This window comes from Curcuma longa, unplaced genomic scaffold (genome assembly GCF_044706935.1).
Source record: "Curcuma longa cultivar G26 ecotype Majalengka, Jawa Barat unplaced genomic scaffold, ITB_CL_G26_1.1 contig_17249, whole genome shotgun sequence".
Taxonomy (NCBI): domain Eukaryota; kingdom Viridiplantae; phylum Streptophyta; class Magnoliopsida; order Zingiberales; family Zingiberaceae; genus Curcuma; species Curcuma longa.
The window spans coordinates 1-16,329 of record NW_027430548.1 but is presented as its reverse complement, the minus strand read 5'-3'; the positions used below and the strand labels follow the sequence as shown (position 1 = coordinate 16,329).

The 16,329-nt window shown below is 41.5% G+C and overlaps 2 protein-coding genes across 2 annotated transcripts; both read right to left on the bottom strand.

The window, feature by feature from the left end:
• Nucleotides 1–345: 345 nt before the first annotated feature.
• On the bottom strand, nt 346–4,324 carry LOC141816558 (uncharacterized). Its single transcript, XM_074704312.1, has 5 exons — nt 4,044–4,324; nt 2,762–2,972; nt 2,256–2,514; nt 967–1,158; nt 346–805 (listed from the first exon to the last, which is right to left on the bottom strand). Exons 1-5 carry the CDS (start codon nt 4,302–4,304, stop codon nt 346–348), a joined length of 1,383 nt encoding a protein of 460 aa, XP_074560413.1. The 5' UTR covers nt 4,305–4,324.
• Nucleotides 4,325–11,675: 7,351 nt separating this feature from the next.
• LOC141816557 (putative xyloglucan glycosyltransferase 2) lies at nt 11,676–14,166 on the bottom strand (the record flags this gene model as incomplete). Its single annotated transcript, XM_074704311.1, has 3 exons — nt 11,676–12,332; nt 12,668–12,790; nt 13,873–14,166. Coding segments are annotated over 3 exons (1,074 nt in total), but the record flags the coding sequence as incomplete, so codon positions are not given.
• Nucleotides 14,167–16,329: the final 2,163 nt, after the last annotated feature.

Sequence of the window (16,329 nt, the reverse complement as noted above, 5' to 3'; positions counted from 1 at the left end):
TATATATACTGATATGCAGGGACATACCTCTATCCTAGGCCCAGCGCCTGTCGCACTAGGGGGGACAGACTCTGCCATCTGCTGACAAATTAACCATAAAAAGGGCATCTAGGAGACCAAACCTGCAACGTCATAACCACTTTTTGGTGCAGAGTATTCTCGTCCTTCGATCGTTTAGGAGCGCAGGAGAGAATCTAGGGAACCAGGCCTGTCAACCTAGTAACCGCCTTCACTCTCTTGCTCCTTTCTCATGCTTGCTTGTCCTCTAGCGTCGGGGTCTGGGCTCATTTAGACAGGGTGAGGAATTGCAGAATAGCGGAATGGTTGAACTACCATATAACAGGGCTACTGAAGAGCTGGGATAACCGGTCTGCTGAGGCGGGGGGAATACTGAGCCGCGGGGAGCTGAGGCGCCTGGTCTACTGAGGCAGGGGAAATATTGAGTCGCGGGGGCTGCATGACCGAACCACCACAGGACCGAGCCGAGGGAGAGCTAAGGCGGCTGGTCTGCTGAGGCAGGGGAAATATTGAGCCACGGGGGTTGCATGACCGAACCACCACAGGACCGAGCCGCGGGAGCGCTGAGGCGACTGGTCTGCTGAGGCAGGGGAAATATTGAGCCACGGGGGCTGCATGACCGAACCACCACAGGACCGAGCCGCGGGAGAGCTGAGGCGGCTGGTCTGCTGAGGCAGGGGAAATATTGAGCCGCGGGGGCTGCATGACCGAACCACCACAGGACGGAGCCGCAGGAGAGCTGAGGCGGCTGGTCTGCTGAGGCAGGGGAAATATTGAGCCGCGGGGGCTGCATGATCATGCCAAGTGACGGATATGGGATTTATATGGATTGAGTTGGTCCATTAACGGCGGTGAGGCTCACTGATTTTATATCTTGACACCTCATCTCCTATATTGACCGGGGCGAGACTTTGGCTACCGAATGGGACCCTTATGACTTCGTTGTACCAGAACCCCATCATCCTCATCCATTCTACCACCTCATCTCCTATATTGACCGAGGCGAGACTTTGGCTACCGAGTGGGACCCTTATGACTTCGTTGTACCAAGACCCCACCGTCCCCATCCATTCTGCCACCTCCTCTCCTATATTGACTGGGGCAAGACTTTGACTGCCAGGTGAAGCCTCCGCCGTATCACTAGAGAAGCCAGGAAGATAACCATTAGGCAGCTAGACGAGAATCAGAACGATGTCTAGCTACTTTTATAAATCTCCTTTATGTGCTCACACTCAAGCTATATGATGAAGGAAAATTCTTCCTATCACCACACCACAGACTAACGGTGAATTGACTATCTCCCATGTCTCCCTGTATATCACCTCTAAGTTATATGCAACCTTCGCACTTATGGTCCTTGAATGCAATTATAATTTCTTGCTTTACAAAGGAGAAGCCTCAGGTTCAACCTCATTTCTTAGCCGTGGCCTCGAGCACCCTCATTGATGAGTCTAATGAACATTGAACAAAACTCCTTCCTACCTATTGTCTCCATGCCAAGCATCTTCTGAATACCAACAACTAACTCAGACCCTGGTTAGAGAAGTAGGCTAGAGGAAATTGGGTTAAGAAGGGCTAGCCTGTAACAGGTTAAAGTTAACAGAATAAAACATAAACACAGAATAAGCATAGCCTTCAACTTAGTCAGAGTATCACATGCATATCATCCCAATGATCTGGCCAGCATGCCCAAGCGTCGGTCTACAAGGTCATATGTGTTGGCATGTTAGTAGCTGTTGTAACAAAAGATCGAGTAACAGCGGTTCTCATACAAGAAACCTACATCTGCTAAATGACAAGCCTTAACCTAAAGGTTAGAGTACAGCAGTACCATAGTCCAAGAGTAACAATACCATACAAGAGATGATTCCTGCGACGAGTAACTCTTATGTGCCCTCTAACAAGGGAGCCACATGACCTCAGTCCAAGCAAAATATGGCAGCATTCTCGAGAGTTGAATACACTCCCTCAATGGGGTGCATGCGGCCCAGATGCCCATCTGATACAAGGAACATAAGAATCGTCAAACTTTGTTCCATGTTTAAAGTTAAGATAAATTAGAACATGTAATTCAATGGGAGAAATAAAGAAAGAAGAATGATTGAATAACAATCCCCAGATGAGCTATTCTTATTCTCTGAGCATTTCTGTTCTTTAAGCACTTCAATCTATTAGGTACTAGTGTCTGACATGGTGTGAATCTGTCAAACTCAGATATAGGGCTGCAATTAACTTACACTTCATCAACTCGAGCTTTCTTAGTGAGCCTTGCAGCAGCAGGTGGCTCTGGATAACAAGGCTGAAAAGAAGTAGACGGGTCAAAATTTGGAGTACTTTGCATTTCCAACAGGTTAACATTAGTTTGGTGAACCATTGGCCCGCTCATGACTGCATTTGCAATCTCTGAAGAAGATGAACCATTGAGTTTAGATACTGTAGCATATTTAGCTTTTGATTTTATGATCTGTGTCATAAGAATTCCAGAATCAGAGTTCCCTGGGAAATCAAAGATTTAGGAGACTTATCTTTCACAAACATAAATAACAAAATGGAAAAAACTATAAATCAGAAATGACTATTAGGAGACTCTTCAACGACCCACCATCAAATGACTGAATACATTTTATCTAGGAGATAGGCCTATATCAATCAGGAAAATTAGAGCAAAATCTCAACAATATTTGAATCTACTTTCTATCTAGAAGGAGATAGACCTATACCAATCAAGAAATTCAGAACAAACCTAGAAAAAACTCAATAACAGCTCGTGCGCCCATCTGTTCGGCCTCTTTTTTGCTATTCCCAAATTCACCTTTGAATGTCTTGTTATCAAATGAAACAAACGAAACAAACATTGGAATGCTCCCTGATCCCTTACAAGTCTCATATGTTGGCAATTTTAAGTTCATTTTGACAGCATACTCATTCAGAATACATTTAAAGATAACCAAGTCCTGGAAGGTAATAAAAATGTTGTCAGAAAAGCAATAACTTGTACCATCTATTTCATAAAAATGTTAGAACTTGTCATAGGCTAACATCACCTTACAGATATAAAAATTAAATAATTGATTAGATGATTGCCTTCTGCAGAGAAAACAATAAAAAATCATCAAGCTGAATCTTAATATCTTGGTTCATTTCAGGTAAGCTCCCTATTCCTATTATCATTGGTCCTTACATCCCATAATAACTCAGGCCGAGCAAGAAAATCAAATCAAACTAAAATACAAATGAAGAACTAGATGAGCAATTTACCTAAAGGCACTCTTCTTCTTCAAAAATACCAACTAACATCCCAGAACTCAAAGTTACCAACTAGCACCTTAATACTAAATGTCTCTTCTACTTATCGTACGTTAGCCATGGGTGAGCAATGAAATTTTATTAAAACCTAAAACAATGACAAATATTTAGTAGTGGGTTCTTCCTGACAATGACCAAATGAACTTGATGAATTCTTCATTTTGTAGTGGTTAACTAACATGGATATAAAAGTCAATGAATATTAGTTTCATTATACTATGATACACAATCCACTATTAATCAATACTGAGTAACATTATCTATATTTTTATAAAATTACATAAATAATAAAATGACGTATGAACACTGAAGGTTCCACTTTATCTAAAACAAAATTACTACAATAAAAACCCAAAAGCATGTTGAATAAAACAAAAATTATTTACAATGACCAATGCATATTAACTTTGTATGTACACAAAAATAATCAAGAAAACAAGCAGATTACTAACATGAATAATGAGCTATGATTTTCATTGTGCTCAGACAACTATCATAAGTAATATGTGTTGATGCTTGTCAATGTACATTCAGGATATCAATTTAGAATAAAAAAATCTTTCAAGATGATACACTCCTACTGTAGCAGTGCCGGGATAGTGGTAACACTAACTTATTTCAAATTTTCTTCTGTCATCAAACAATAATACTAACTTTCTGTATTCTATAAGTTTTAAAATAAAAGAAAAGAGCATCAAGACAAGAGAGAAGAAACATACATTGGGAATAAGAGACAAACTGTTGTTTCTGATGAAGCTTCTGATAGCCTCCAAGGCACACTTTGCTACATATTGTTCTGCAGCCATTTTCTTTGAAAAGGTGCAATTTGATGTGAACTCAGATCCATCCACAATCACAGTAGATCTAAACCGTGGTGCATGCGGAGATCCTTCATTCACAGTATTATAAATTGGCAAGGGAATAGCAGATCTTTGAGCATACTCTTGTAGCTTGTTCTTATGCATAAATTCTTTGGCCATTCCTCTAACTTCAAAAAATTGTAGCCAGAATAAATCAAATTTATATTCCATTGATACATATGAGATTGGGATGCAGCTAGAATACTAGAAAATTGTAAAAGGTAGATCAATTATTTTGTTGAGAGGAGAATCAAAGAACATACATGTTATTCTAAAGAGTCAATTTTTTACTGATTACATGTTGGTGATAACTGCCAACATCAAGTAAATATCCACAGATAAAGAAGCAGAAAAAATAATAAAACAGATAATCAAAATGATGTCATAGTATGTTAGCTCAAATTACTGCATAAAACAAATGCACAACATTTAATCAAGTTGCTATAAAATTTTTCAAAGTTTATTTCCTCCTCGTTAGTATAGTTTGTTAAGTGTTTTAGAGATGGAATTGAAAAAAGAATATTGAATAATATTATAAAATTAGATGCTTAGCGAAAGCAGTCATAAGATACTTAGCGAAAGCAGTCATAAGTAATTCGAGAAGACTAGTGTGCAAAGAATAATGCACGAAACATGTCATCTGATGCTTTTGCATCAATTATTACACCATTTATATAATAGTTCAACTGTCAAGAGAATGTTGATGACAACCTACAAGGAGTTAAACTAACAATTCAAATAATAATAATAATTCAATGGTTGTTAAGATACAGAAATTCTGTAAAGAAGAATTAGGGTTTCCCTTATTTTCATAGTAAATTTACAAGGTCAGTTTCATAACAATTAGCTGTATTTGGCTTCCCAAACATTGATTTTACTGTTCTAAAATGTTAATAAGAAACATAGACAAATGAATATCTTCTAGATGATTTTTCCTGTGTTATTCTTGCTTTACACAGTAATCATTAAACTTGTGCAAAAAAGAATCACAAATTCAAACCTAATTTAAAAAGGAACTCCATTTCAATGACCAGTTAAACTTATAAAGGACTTAGAGAACTCTTCCTGGTTGGAATATGAACACAAATGGAAAACAGAATGACAAGGATAAAGGAAATGCATATTGAGCTCTAATTCCTTGATTTAGCGATAAAAACTATAAATAGGGTTCAATCCCCTTTTTAAGCCCGTCCTTTTAGATCCAGATGTTTTTGATCGATCTCATTTCTAGTTTGTCATCTTCTGCAGCTCTTGTATGATGCACACAGGGCAAGATTCAAGATTCTAAGCTTTATTGACTATGTTATCTATTATTTTATTTTGAGTAAATGCTTCTTTCACTGTGAAAGACAGACAACCTCTGTCGAGGACAACGTGATTCATAGAGACTCAGACAATTGGTTTAAAATGTATGATTGGACACAGGAATCATGATGTAATCTGCAACACTTTTATCAACATTTCAAAACATATACAGTCATGTCGGAAAAAAGTTTCAGAAAAGTAGCACAAAATCAAGATAAAACAAAAAAAAAACACATCAACAATTAAACCAAATGCCAAGTGGACTCTGTTGAGAAGGATTCACTTTGGATCTTTCATATGGAATGGTAAAAATTTAATTAATAACGAAAACATAACATCTATCAACAACTAATCAAATGTAAGAAAAGTTGAGGAGGTGAGCACAGGTGGGTGGCTGTTCCAGCTCTATCAGCATCGAGATAGGGTAAGAAAAATAGGAAGGGAGAGGACAGAAGGGCTAATTTATAGACGTAATATAGAAAATGATTAACAGATGACGATGGTCCGTACCGGAATCAACTCCGGCCGCCACTAAGTGAAGGCGAACAGGGGCGGTGGTGAAAAGGTGAAGAAATGTTAGCGAAGAGAGGAAAGCGAGAAAGAATCGGGAAATAGAAACCTAGGAAAACGAGGTCACCGGAAGGACGCTATTGTGCGTCGGCGATGAAGCTGCGGGAAGCCGGCGGCGGGCGGAGCTGGACAGAAGACGGTCGCTAGGCTCCCACTAGGGCTAGTGGAGAAGCGAGTGTCCGGTAGGGCTTATAGGGAGACAAGTTTACAATTTGAATCCTAGTGGAGCGAGAGTTGAAGGAGCCAGGCACCGGTTTCGGCCCTGTGCCTCTTGCTCCTAGTGGAGCGAGAGTTGAAGGAGCCAGGCACCGGTTTCGGCCATGATGCCTCTTGCTAGGCGAGGAAGGACAGCGATGAGCGTACGGAAATATCTTCCTAGAAAGTGGTGGAAGATTTCGCCTCTTCCCTTCGATCGCGTAAACCAGTGAAGTGGAGCCGGCTGGCATCGGGGAAGACCTTTGTACGGAGTGAGGGAAAGTCGCGTCAGACTCTTCGCCTTTTGTTCCCAGAGCATTAATAGCGTGGATCTCAAGGTAGGGGTAAGTTCACAAACAACCAGCGGACGGCTGCGGCTCCGCGTCTGGCGCTGTATATAACCTCAGAGGGCAAAGGTTTAGGCATCCAAACAGATCAAAATCCCTTAATTTTCAAATTGAAAATTGTAGACATTCTCAACTGTTAAACACTTATTATGCCATTTTCCTTTGAAAACCTTTTCTTCTTTAGGTTTGACTGATGGCACACAAGTCACATCGTAGTTTGACCCAACGGGTCCGGTTTCCATTGAGAATATCAGGACCAAACTCGTTCTCCTAATTTCCAATTAGAATAACATAGGCATACATACTCAACTGTCCTGGACTTACTGTGTTATTTTCCTTTGAAATTTTATTTTATTTTATTTTTTTTGGGCATAGTGAGGCTTTAAACAAACACGCTAGAAGTTTTTAAAAAGCATGTATCAAGATAACAAACGGCATCTTGCCTCTTTGAGATTCACTGTTAGCAACAAGATGTTGTAATTTTAGTCCACGGTGCCTTTAGGGTTTGGTTGGCCTCTCGAACACACTGCTCACCAGTATTTGATAATTCAAACCATTTCTTTAAGCCAAACAATTTGAGCACGTGGGGAAGGCTAACTTGATCCCTTTGTTAACCCTCGTGTTATAATTATTTGCACCCGACTTCATCAGGCTTCAATTCAAATTAATGTCATTAGTCCAATTATGATTATCAAGTGTCATCTAGTGTGTGCGTGTATAATTATTTAGTAGATTTTTTTTTTGATGTCCATTGAATCAAATCATTCCAACTCATTATGCTTCAATGAAACCATCATTTGCACATGGCCATGGCCCCAGTAACAGATTTGCTTGACCTCAAGGACTCCAAAGGTTAATGGTCTATGCCTACTTGCTTTCCACTAGATCGTGCAGTACTCTTCTGCAAAAGGTGGAATCCGCCACCTTTAGATCGTGCAGTACTACTAGTTGCATGGATGGAGTCATAATAACAAAAATCAGATTCAATATCCAACGAGAAAGATTCATTTATCAAACAAACAAATTGATCAATTAGTAAAATTGCATATTGAATCGAGAGCATATGCTAATTAACCTGTCTAATTGTATAACTATTACAACGATCACAAATAGTAGTTTTGAATATCATGATTATACATTAAAAAAATATAAATCTAGTTAGTCCATTCGAACTTAAAAATAAGTATTCAGGGCGAATAAGATCTGATCCCTTATACAACAATACCAGATTGAAATCGAAATATAAGTTTTTTCCTGTCAGATCCGGCGGGTCCAATTTGGATTTAATAACCATGATTGGAATGGTCTACATGTGTGATAATATTATCTTTTTTGTGATAGCATAGTGTGGTGGTCTTCAGGTTTCAGTTTAGAACCCTTCAATCTATCATTACTAATTGTTTGTGTCATGCCCCGGAAGATAACTGTCCGAAAATTTCAACAACATCTCCCCTGTAACAATTGCAATTCCCTGAATACATATATGACCTAAGGCCTACAAGACCACAAATAAGCCTACATGACCACCATCCATAAACATAACATGTCAAAAGTACATAACAAGCACAATATAAAGCCCACAAGGCCACAACCCGTAAATCTAACAAAACACTAAAACCGAACATATATAAGAAGATTCATACTATATAGAACCAATACCGACACAAATACTAAAAACATAGTGAAAACCAAATGGTCGAGGTCATCTCAACAGGGGACTAACAGGGCGGCTCTCCAGACTGACATCAACCTGAAAAGAATGAAATCAACGAGGTGAGCTCAACGAACTCAGCGGATATCTAGCAGACATGTATAACAAACTATCCCTAGCAGTAATACTCATGCAAGTACAGTCTCCTGAAAGGATAGTAAGAAATGCAAAACTGGAAGAATGGAAGAGCTGTACATACCAGAACTAACAGTAGTATCCATACAATCACTGCAAGGTAGACCTCCTGTGTACGCATATCAAACATATGTAATAACCAAATACAGTAAACACAACCAAATGCAAATGCAACCATGCAATATGCACATGGAGAAATGACATGTCCTGGTCACCCTGATACCCGTCAGATCCATCACATAACATGGTGAGGTCGCGTGGATCCTGAATGCCCGTCAGATCCATCACCCCAAAGGTGAGGTCGCGTGGGTCCTGTATGCCCGTCAGATCCATCACCCAAAGGTGAGGTCGCGTGGGTAGTAAATGCCCGTCAGATCCATCACCCAAAGGTGAGGTCGCGTGGGTCCTGTATGCCCGTCAGATCCATCACCCAAAGGTGAGGTCGCGTGGGTACTGAATGATGCCCGTCAGATCCATCACATATGTGTGAGGTCGCGTGGGTAGAGTGGTGACCACTGTGCACTCTGACGTCACTGCTACTACGTGACCGAGTGGACACAATGCTGGCCAACATAAAAATAAATACATAAATGGTACATGATTCAAATACACGCAATCCATATCGATCTACTACTCCAAATAATAGGCAACAGAAATAAGATGACATATAATCAAATGAATAGTAAATCTATCAAGATGATAATATGTCAAATGAATAGCAGATAATAGCATGGTACCAATATCAAGTGGTGATCAATGCTCAACATAGACATATGTAAGCAAACAAAATTACTGCAAGTAATAGTAATCTATACATATCAGGTTAAGATACCCGCCTTTAGAAACTAGTCCGTATCCGAAAAGAACCTCCGTTCAAAAATCTGGTTCAATGTCCTGTAACACAGGACTTAAACTTAGTTATTTACATATCAAGTCCGAGCTAACCAAACTAGATAGTAACTATTGTAAGTTAATAAATCCAACTAGTAATTAAACTACCATAGTAAAAGATAATCTTACCAAATCATACCATACCAACCTGTATGAAACCTAAATTAGAAAAATTATCAACTAATTTTTTTGAAATTCAAATGGATTCCTTTTTAACCTGGAACTTCCCAAATTATTATTAGTTCCTTGTTCACATCACCATGCATCAATACCTCTTGTTTCTAATAAAGGAAACAATGTCTACCACACCTCCCATAAACTTGTCCTACATATAACATGAAAGAATCTGTGTGATTTCTTCTCCTCATGAACCGTCCCTGCTCCCAGCCCAAGCATCATGGAAGCCATGTGCCTTGAGGGCAAATCCTGCCAATTTCAATTATGGCACCATGCCCTTTCTCCCGATTTTAGACTTAAGCTCTCTCTCACTAATCAATTTAGTCTCATTATAGAATATGTCACAACGAAGATTAACCAGAGTCGCGATTTTTACCTCAAAGTCGTTTGCCCTAAACCAACCCAGATTCTGGGTTTTCCTGTTGCTACACGCCGTTTGTGGCCCCAACGGATCAGATCTGTTCCAAATCCTGTAACCTCATCAAACACCAAAATCCCAACACAAAACCCTAAAAAAATAGAAATCCCAAGCTTACTGATGGAATCAACCAAGACGGCGAGCTCCTAAGTCGGCGAGCGGCAGCGGCTAGGGAAGGAGATCGGCAGAGGGTTCGGCTAGGGCACAGAGGGCGGCAGCCGACGACTCTGTTTCCGGAAGCACGATGACGGAGGATCGCCGTGGCCATCGCTCAGGAAGAAGGAAGAGGACATAAAAGAGGCGGTCGGCTTCCCTGGTTGCAAGCGACGAAGTGAAGGGGAGAGAGGAGAGGGCGTCGGCGTGTGGGGACCCGAACGCGACGGTGGCGGCGGCTATCCTCAAGCGAGGCAAAAGCAGTGCAAGCAAGAAGGAGAGAAGAGAGGGCGGCCGTTTACCTCGAGTTCGAGTGGAAGAAGAAGACGAAAGAGGAGGAGCGGTCGTCGGTATCGGTGAAGGAAGGGGAAACGGTAGCGGTTTCGCGAGGAGAAGGGAAACCGCGCCGAGCGGAAGAGGAGTTGCGCGAGGGGTGGGGGTTAACGGATTCCTAATGGGTTTCGGATTTTAAATCCGAAATCCATTACTTTATTTATTATTATTTTTTTTTTTACCGTATTTTACAGTTTGATGGTGGGTGAATAGAGGTCCTACATGAGTTATCATTTTGAATTGCAATGCGAATAGTTATAAAATTCGAATCGACTAGCCAATTGGACGGTAAAACTAGCTAGTCCAAAGCCCTGACATGTTCCGATTAATACATATTGAATATGCACCATTAAATTTCTTAGATTTTGTTTTTTTTTCACCTTTTCTTTTCTTCAACCCTTGTTTGAAGGCATAAGCTTTTCAGATCCAAAATCTAGCAACCTTGTAAAGTAAATTTATATATAAGCTTATAGGAGGGGCTTATAATTTGAATTGTATCATGATAATATATAATAAAATAGGTCATATTATTGTTGTTAGATAAAAATAATAATAATTTTATCGAACTTATGGTCAAATAAATCTTCGAAATATTTAAACCTGTAACTATTCAAACTTAATAAACATATAAATTTACCAATTAAAATAATTTAATGCCATTCTTAAAATTTATCTCTAACTGTATTTTATACCATACATCAAACTAACTGTATCGTGTTAGCGACTCATCATGAGTAATATTGGCAGTCCTCCTCGAAGGGCCCCAATGCTGGAAACAAAGTGTCTTCTTCTTCATACCTTCAATTATTCAACACAAGTCTCATCTCCAATGTTGCTCTTGAGTCATGCCCACAGCCCGACAGTTTATAAAAAGACCACACCGACCAAAACCCAAGTTGTCATCATAAAAAAAAAGAACAAAATTAGGGCACCCAAATGATAATTAAAAGAAAGAAAGGCAGAAGTGGAGCACAATTAATAAAACCAATAAGCTTCTCTTTTTTTCAACTGTGTAATAATTAACTGAATCAATGCAAACTATACATACATTTTACACATGACCTTTGAAGCGATGACCTTATTGTTTGAGTAGAGATGCAATGAAGCTCTCTAGATAGTATCGATCACTTGTTTGAGTTGCAATAGAAAAACTTTTAAAAAAAAAATCCAATCTGAACATGGTCTTCTGAAACTCCGTGTGGCTCAGGTTTGTATGGCCTCACGATATCATACACTGTCCTTTCTTCAGTGAAATGTCAGCTCATCTGCTCACCGATGAGATCGAGACCCACTACGAGGAAGGACACGCCCTGGAAGAGCAAGAAGTAGAAGTGAACCCCTTGAGCCGACAGCAGACTCCGAACGACCGCAGTGAGGAGGAGGAACGAAAGGGCCAGCTCCTTTTTGTAGATCTTGTTGGCTTTTTTCAGTGAAGTAGACGAAGCGTTTACGTCTTGTAGTTTGCTCATTTTGGTCAACTCGATCAGTTCGCTTTCTGATGATCGCCGTCTGTCGAACTGTGGAAGGCTTAATCTCTTTGAATATACCTTGTCTGTAGCAGATGGGAGGTCGGATTCTGATGACCGGCCAACCTTTTTGGTGACGACCCATTCGTATGAACTCCCGAGTTCGAATAGTCCTGAGACCATGGCATTGAATTTGGTCACAGACATGGTGTTTTCGAAGAGAAGATAAGGCACAATGAAAGGGAACGATCGCAACGCCGGAAGAATGTTGAGGAAAGACATTACTATGGGCACGTAGCAGATGACCCAAACAGGCATTTCGATCTCCGGGACGAACATGGACAGTGGAAGAATCACACAAGATAATGTAAATGAATAGAAAGGAAGAATTAACTTCCTTAAAAGAAAGAATAGAAGAATCAAGTTTGCCTTCTTCCATATGGAAATCTGCGATAAATTAAAGCCACAACCTTGAGTTGGACATGATCAATATGTTAGCTTTCGTACGAATGAAATTGGATTACGTACCCTTGAAGCTATAATAGCCGGAAGACAGTCCCCGGGGCAATGGTGCAACGGTAGGACATGCGGGTTGTAACTCAGGGACCCGCGGTTCGATTCCCAGCTACGGCGTATTTGTAGGAATTTTCCTCCAAATGGGGAACGCAATCAAAGGATGCTAGGCATCTGGATTGACCGTCGTATGCGCTTCCCGATTTACCCTGGTGGTCGGTGAGAAACTTCCGTGGGACTGGGCCGACCACCCCCAGAGATGTGGCTACTGGGATTATCATTTTTTTTATAATAGCCGGAAGACATATACGAAATAGATGCATCGGTCCAGAGTGCCACCGATGTTGCTGCTTCCGATACGCCTCGAAAGATTCAGGGACTTCGCATAACACCTAGCTTGTTGCATACAGATCTATGTCTGTTCCGGTTGAAACCAGCTTCGGGACACGTCACCAGACCTCCTCCCTGTTGGCTCTAAACAGTAGCAGGCGGTGTCGACAACGAGAGCTTTGCGGTCGCCGTAGACTTCACCGGAGTCGATGATGAACAGCAGCAACCTCAAGGATGGCCTGAGAACACAAGGATCGTCAGTAGGAAGGCCAGGGGGTGCCCTGGCGCGACCACTCCGACGCTCAAGTCAAGGACGGCGAGAGGGAGAAGATGAACAGTGTAATGAACTTGAGCATAAAGAGAAGAGTATTAGTGGAAGAAGCTACCTGTGGAGGAGGGAGTGGTCGTTTTATAGAGAGATGAGTGTGTACCTGTCACGTCATCATTAAAGGAGATCCCATCACAATTAATGAGGTGAAGGAACAATTGAGTTATCTGTCCCATCGTTGCTAGTAACCATCTTGTCATGGCCCATGTGGGTGTCAGAAGGATGGCGATAATAAATGAAGGGCGTGGGCCAGTCAGAGAACATGATGGGACATGCCAAGGCACTGTAAGGCGAGTCTGCTGAGGACTCGGATTCGGCCTAGTGAGGAGTCTGCTGAGGACTCAGATTTGGCAGGATTCGGCCGGATTCGGCGAGGCTCCTGCCGAATGGAAGGATTCAGCGAGGTATCTGCCGAATGGGTGTACTTCGTCGGTATACGCCTAACATACTTGAGGTTACAGACTCAATGAGTTGAACTTGTGCGTTGGGACCAGACTTAGACTCGAGTTCGACCATGATGAGCCCATTGGATTATCCCCGGAACATAAGCCTCCCCACTAGTCTAGTCGAAGGGAGCGTGAGTCGGACTGACTAGACTGAGTTGGACTCGAGTCTGAGTCAGGTCCGTAGACTCAGCTGATCAAGTGGGAGAGAGTGCCACCGATGTTGCTGCTTCCGATACGCCTCGAAAGATTCAGGGACTTCGCATAACACCTAGCTTGTTGCATACAGATCTATGTCAGTAATATTGTACAGGAAATTAAGGCAAAGAATAGACTTGAAGCAAGACATACATGCTAGATATCCAAAAACTACCTTTACTGCATCATTTAAGAAGATGAACTTCCAACCATGGAGGTGAGCGCGAACAGCTATGTCCACGTCCTCGACGGTCATTCTCTCAAGCCATCCTTTCGAATCCTCCAGTGCCTTGATTCTCCATACGCCCGCGGTCCCGTTAAATCCAAAGAAGTTCAAGAAGATGCCATTGACCTGTTGCTCCACTTCAAAGTGAAAGGCGAGATTCATATTTTGAAGGCGAGTAAATAGATTCTCGTTCGTGTTTACGAAGCTCCATCTCCCCTGGACCAGTCCGAGCTCAGGATTCCCCTGCACGCACAACAACACATCTTCTCTCCTTCTTGCTTGCACTGCTTTTGCCTCGCTTGAGGATAGCCGCCGCCACCGTCGCGTTCGGGTCCCCACACGCCGACGCCCTCTCCTCTCTCCCCTTCACTTCGTCGCTTGCAACCAGGGAAGCCGACCGCCTCTTTTATGTCCTCTTCCTTCTTCTTGAGCGATGGCCACGGCGATCCTCCGTCATCGTTCTTCCGGAAACAGAGTCGTCGGCTGCCGCCCTCTGTGCCCTAGCCGAACCCTCTGCCGATCTCCTTCCCTAGCCGCTGCCGCTCGCCGACTTAGGAGCTCGCCGTCTTGGTTGATTCCATCTGTAAGCTTGGGATTTCTATTTTTTTAGGGTTTTGTGTTGGGATTTTGGTGTTTGATGAGGTTACAGGATTTGGAACAGATCTGATCCGTTGGGGCCACAAACGGCGTGTAGCAACAGGAAAACCCAGAATCTGGGTTGGTTTAGGGCAAACGACTTTGAGGTAAAAATCGCGACTCTGGTTAATCTTCGTTGTGACATATTCTATAATGAGACTAAATTGATTAGTGAGAGAGAGCTTAAGTCTAAAATCGGGAGAAAGGGCATGGTGCCATAATTGAAATTGGCAGGATTTGCCCTCAAGGCACATGGCTTCCATGATGCTCGGGCTGGGAGCAGGGACGGTTCATGAGGAGAAGAAATCACACAGATTCTTTCATGTTATATGTAGGACAAGTTTATGGGAGGTGTGGTAGACATTGTTTCCTTTATTAGAAACAAGAGGTATTGATGCATGGTGATGTGAACAAGGAACTAATAATAATTTGGGAAGTTCCAGGTTAAAAAGGAATCCATTTGAATTTCAAAAAAATTAGTTGATAATTTTTCTAATTTAGGTTTCATACAGGTTGGTATGGTATGATTTGGTAAGATTATCTTTTACTATGGTAGTTTAATTACTAGTTGGATTTATTAACTTACAATAGTTACTATCTAGTTTGGTTAGCTCGGACTTGATATGTAAATAACTAAGTTTAAGTCCTGTGTTACAGGACATTGAACCAGATTTTTGAACGGAGGTTCTTTTCGGATACGGACTAGTTTCTAAAGGCGGGTATCTTAACCTGATATGTATAGATTACTATTACTTGCAGTAATTTTGTTTGCTTACATATGTCTATGTTGAGCATTGATCACCACTTGATATTGGTACCATGCTATTATCTGCTATTCATTTGACATATTATCATCTTGATAGATTTACTATTCATTTGATTATATGTCATCTTATTTCTGTTGCCTATTATTTGGAGTAGTAGATCGATATGGATTGCGTGTATTTGAATCATGTACCATTTATGTATTTATTTTTATGTTGGCCAGCATTGTGTCCACTCGGTCATGTAGTAGCAGTGACGTCAGAGTGCACAGTGGTCACCACTCTACCCACGCGACCTCACACATATGTGATGGATCTGACGGGCATCATTCAGTACCCACGCGACCTCACCTTTGGGTGATGGATCTGACGGGCATACAGGACCCACGCGACCTCACCTTTGGGTGATTGATCTGACGGGCATTTACTACCCACGCGACCTCACCTTTGGGTGATGGATCTGACGGGCATACAGGACCCACGCGACCTCACCTTTGGGGTGATGGATCTTACGGGCATTCAGGATCCACGCGACCTCACCATGTTATGTGATGGATCTGACGGGTATCAGGGTGACCAAGACATGTCATTTCTCCATGTGCATATTGCATGGTTGCATTTGCATTTGGTTGTGTTTACTGTATTTGGTTATTACATATGTTTGATATGCGTACACAGGAGGTCTACCTTGCAGTGATTGTATGGATACTACTGTTAGTTCTGGTATGTACAGCTCTTCCATTCTTCCAGTTTTGCATTTCTTACTATCCTTTTAGGAGACTGTACTTGCATGAGTATTACTGCTAGGGATAGTTTGTTATACATGTCTGCTAGATATCCGCTGAGTTCGTTGAGCTCACCTCGTTGATTTCATTCTTTTCAGGTTGATGTCAGTCTGGAGAGCCACCCTGTTAGTCCCCTGTTGAGATGACCTCGACCATTTGGTTTTCACTATGTTTTTAGTATTTGTGTCGGTATTGGTTCTATATAGTATGAATCTTCTTAT

Excerpts from the sequence above, each read along its gene's own strand:
- LOC141816558 (XM_074704312.1), bottom strand. The coding sequence starts at position 4,304 with ATGGCCAAAGAATTTATGCATAAGAACAAGCTACAAGAGTATGCTCAA. Across the intron at positions 2,515-2,761 it reads TGTTATTGAGTTTTTTCTAG|GGAACTCTGATTCTGGAATT; the intron begins GTTTGTTCTGAA and ends TTGATTTCCCAG. Across the intron at positions 806-966 it reads ATGAGGATGATGGGGTTCTG|CCCCCGCGGCTCAATATTTC; the intron begins GTACAACGAAGT and ends ATGATCATGCAG.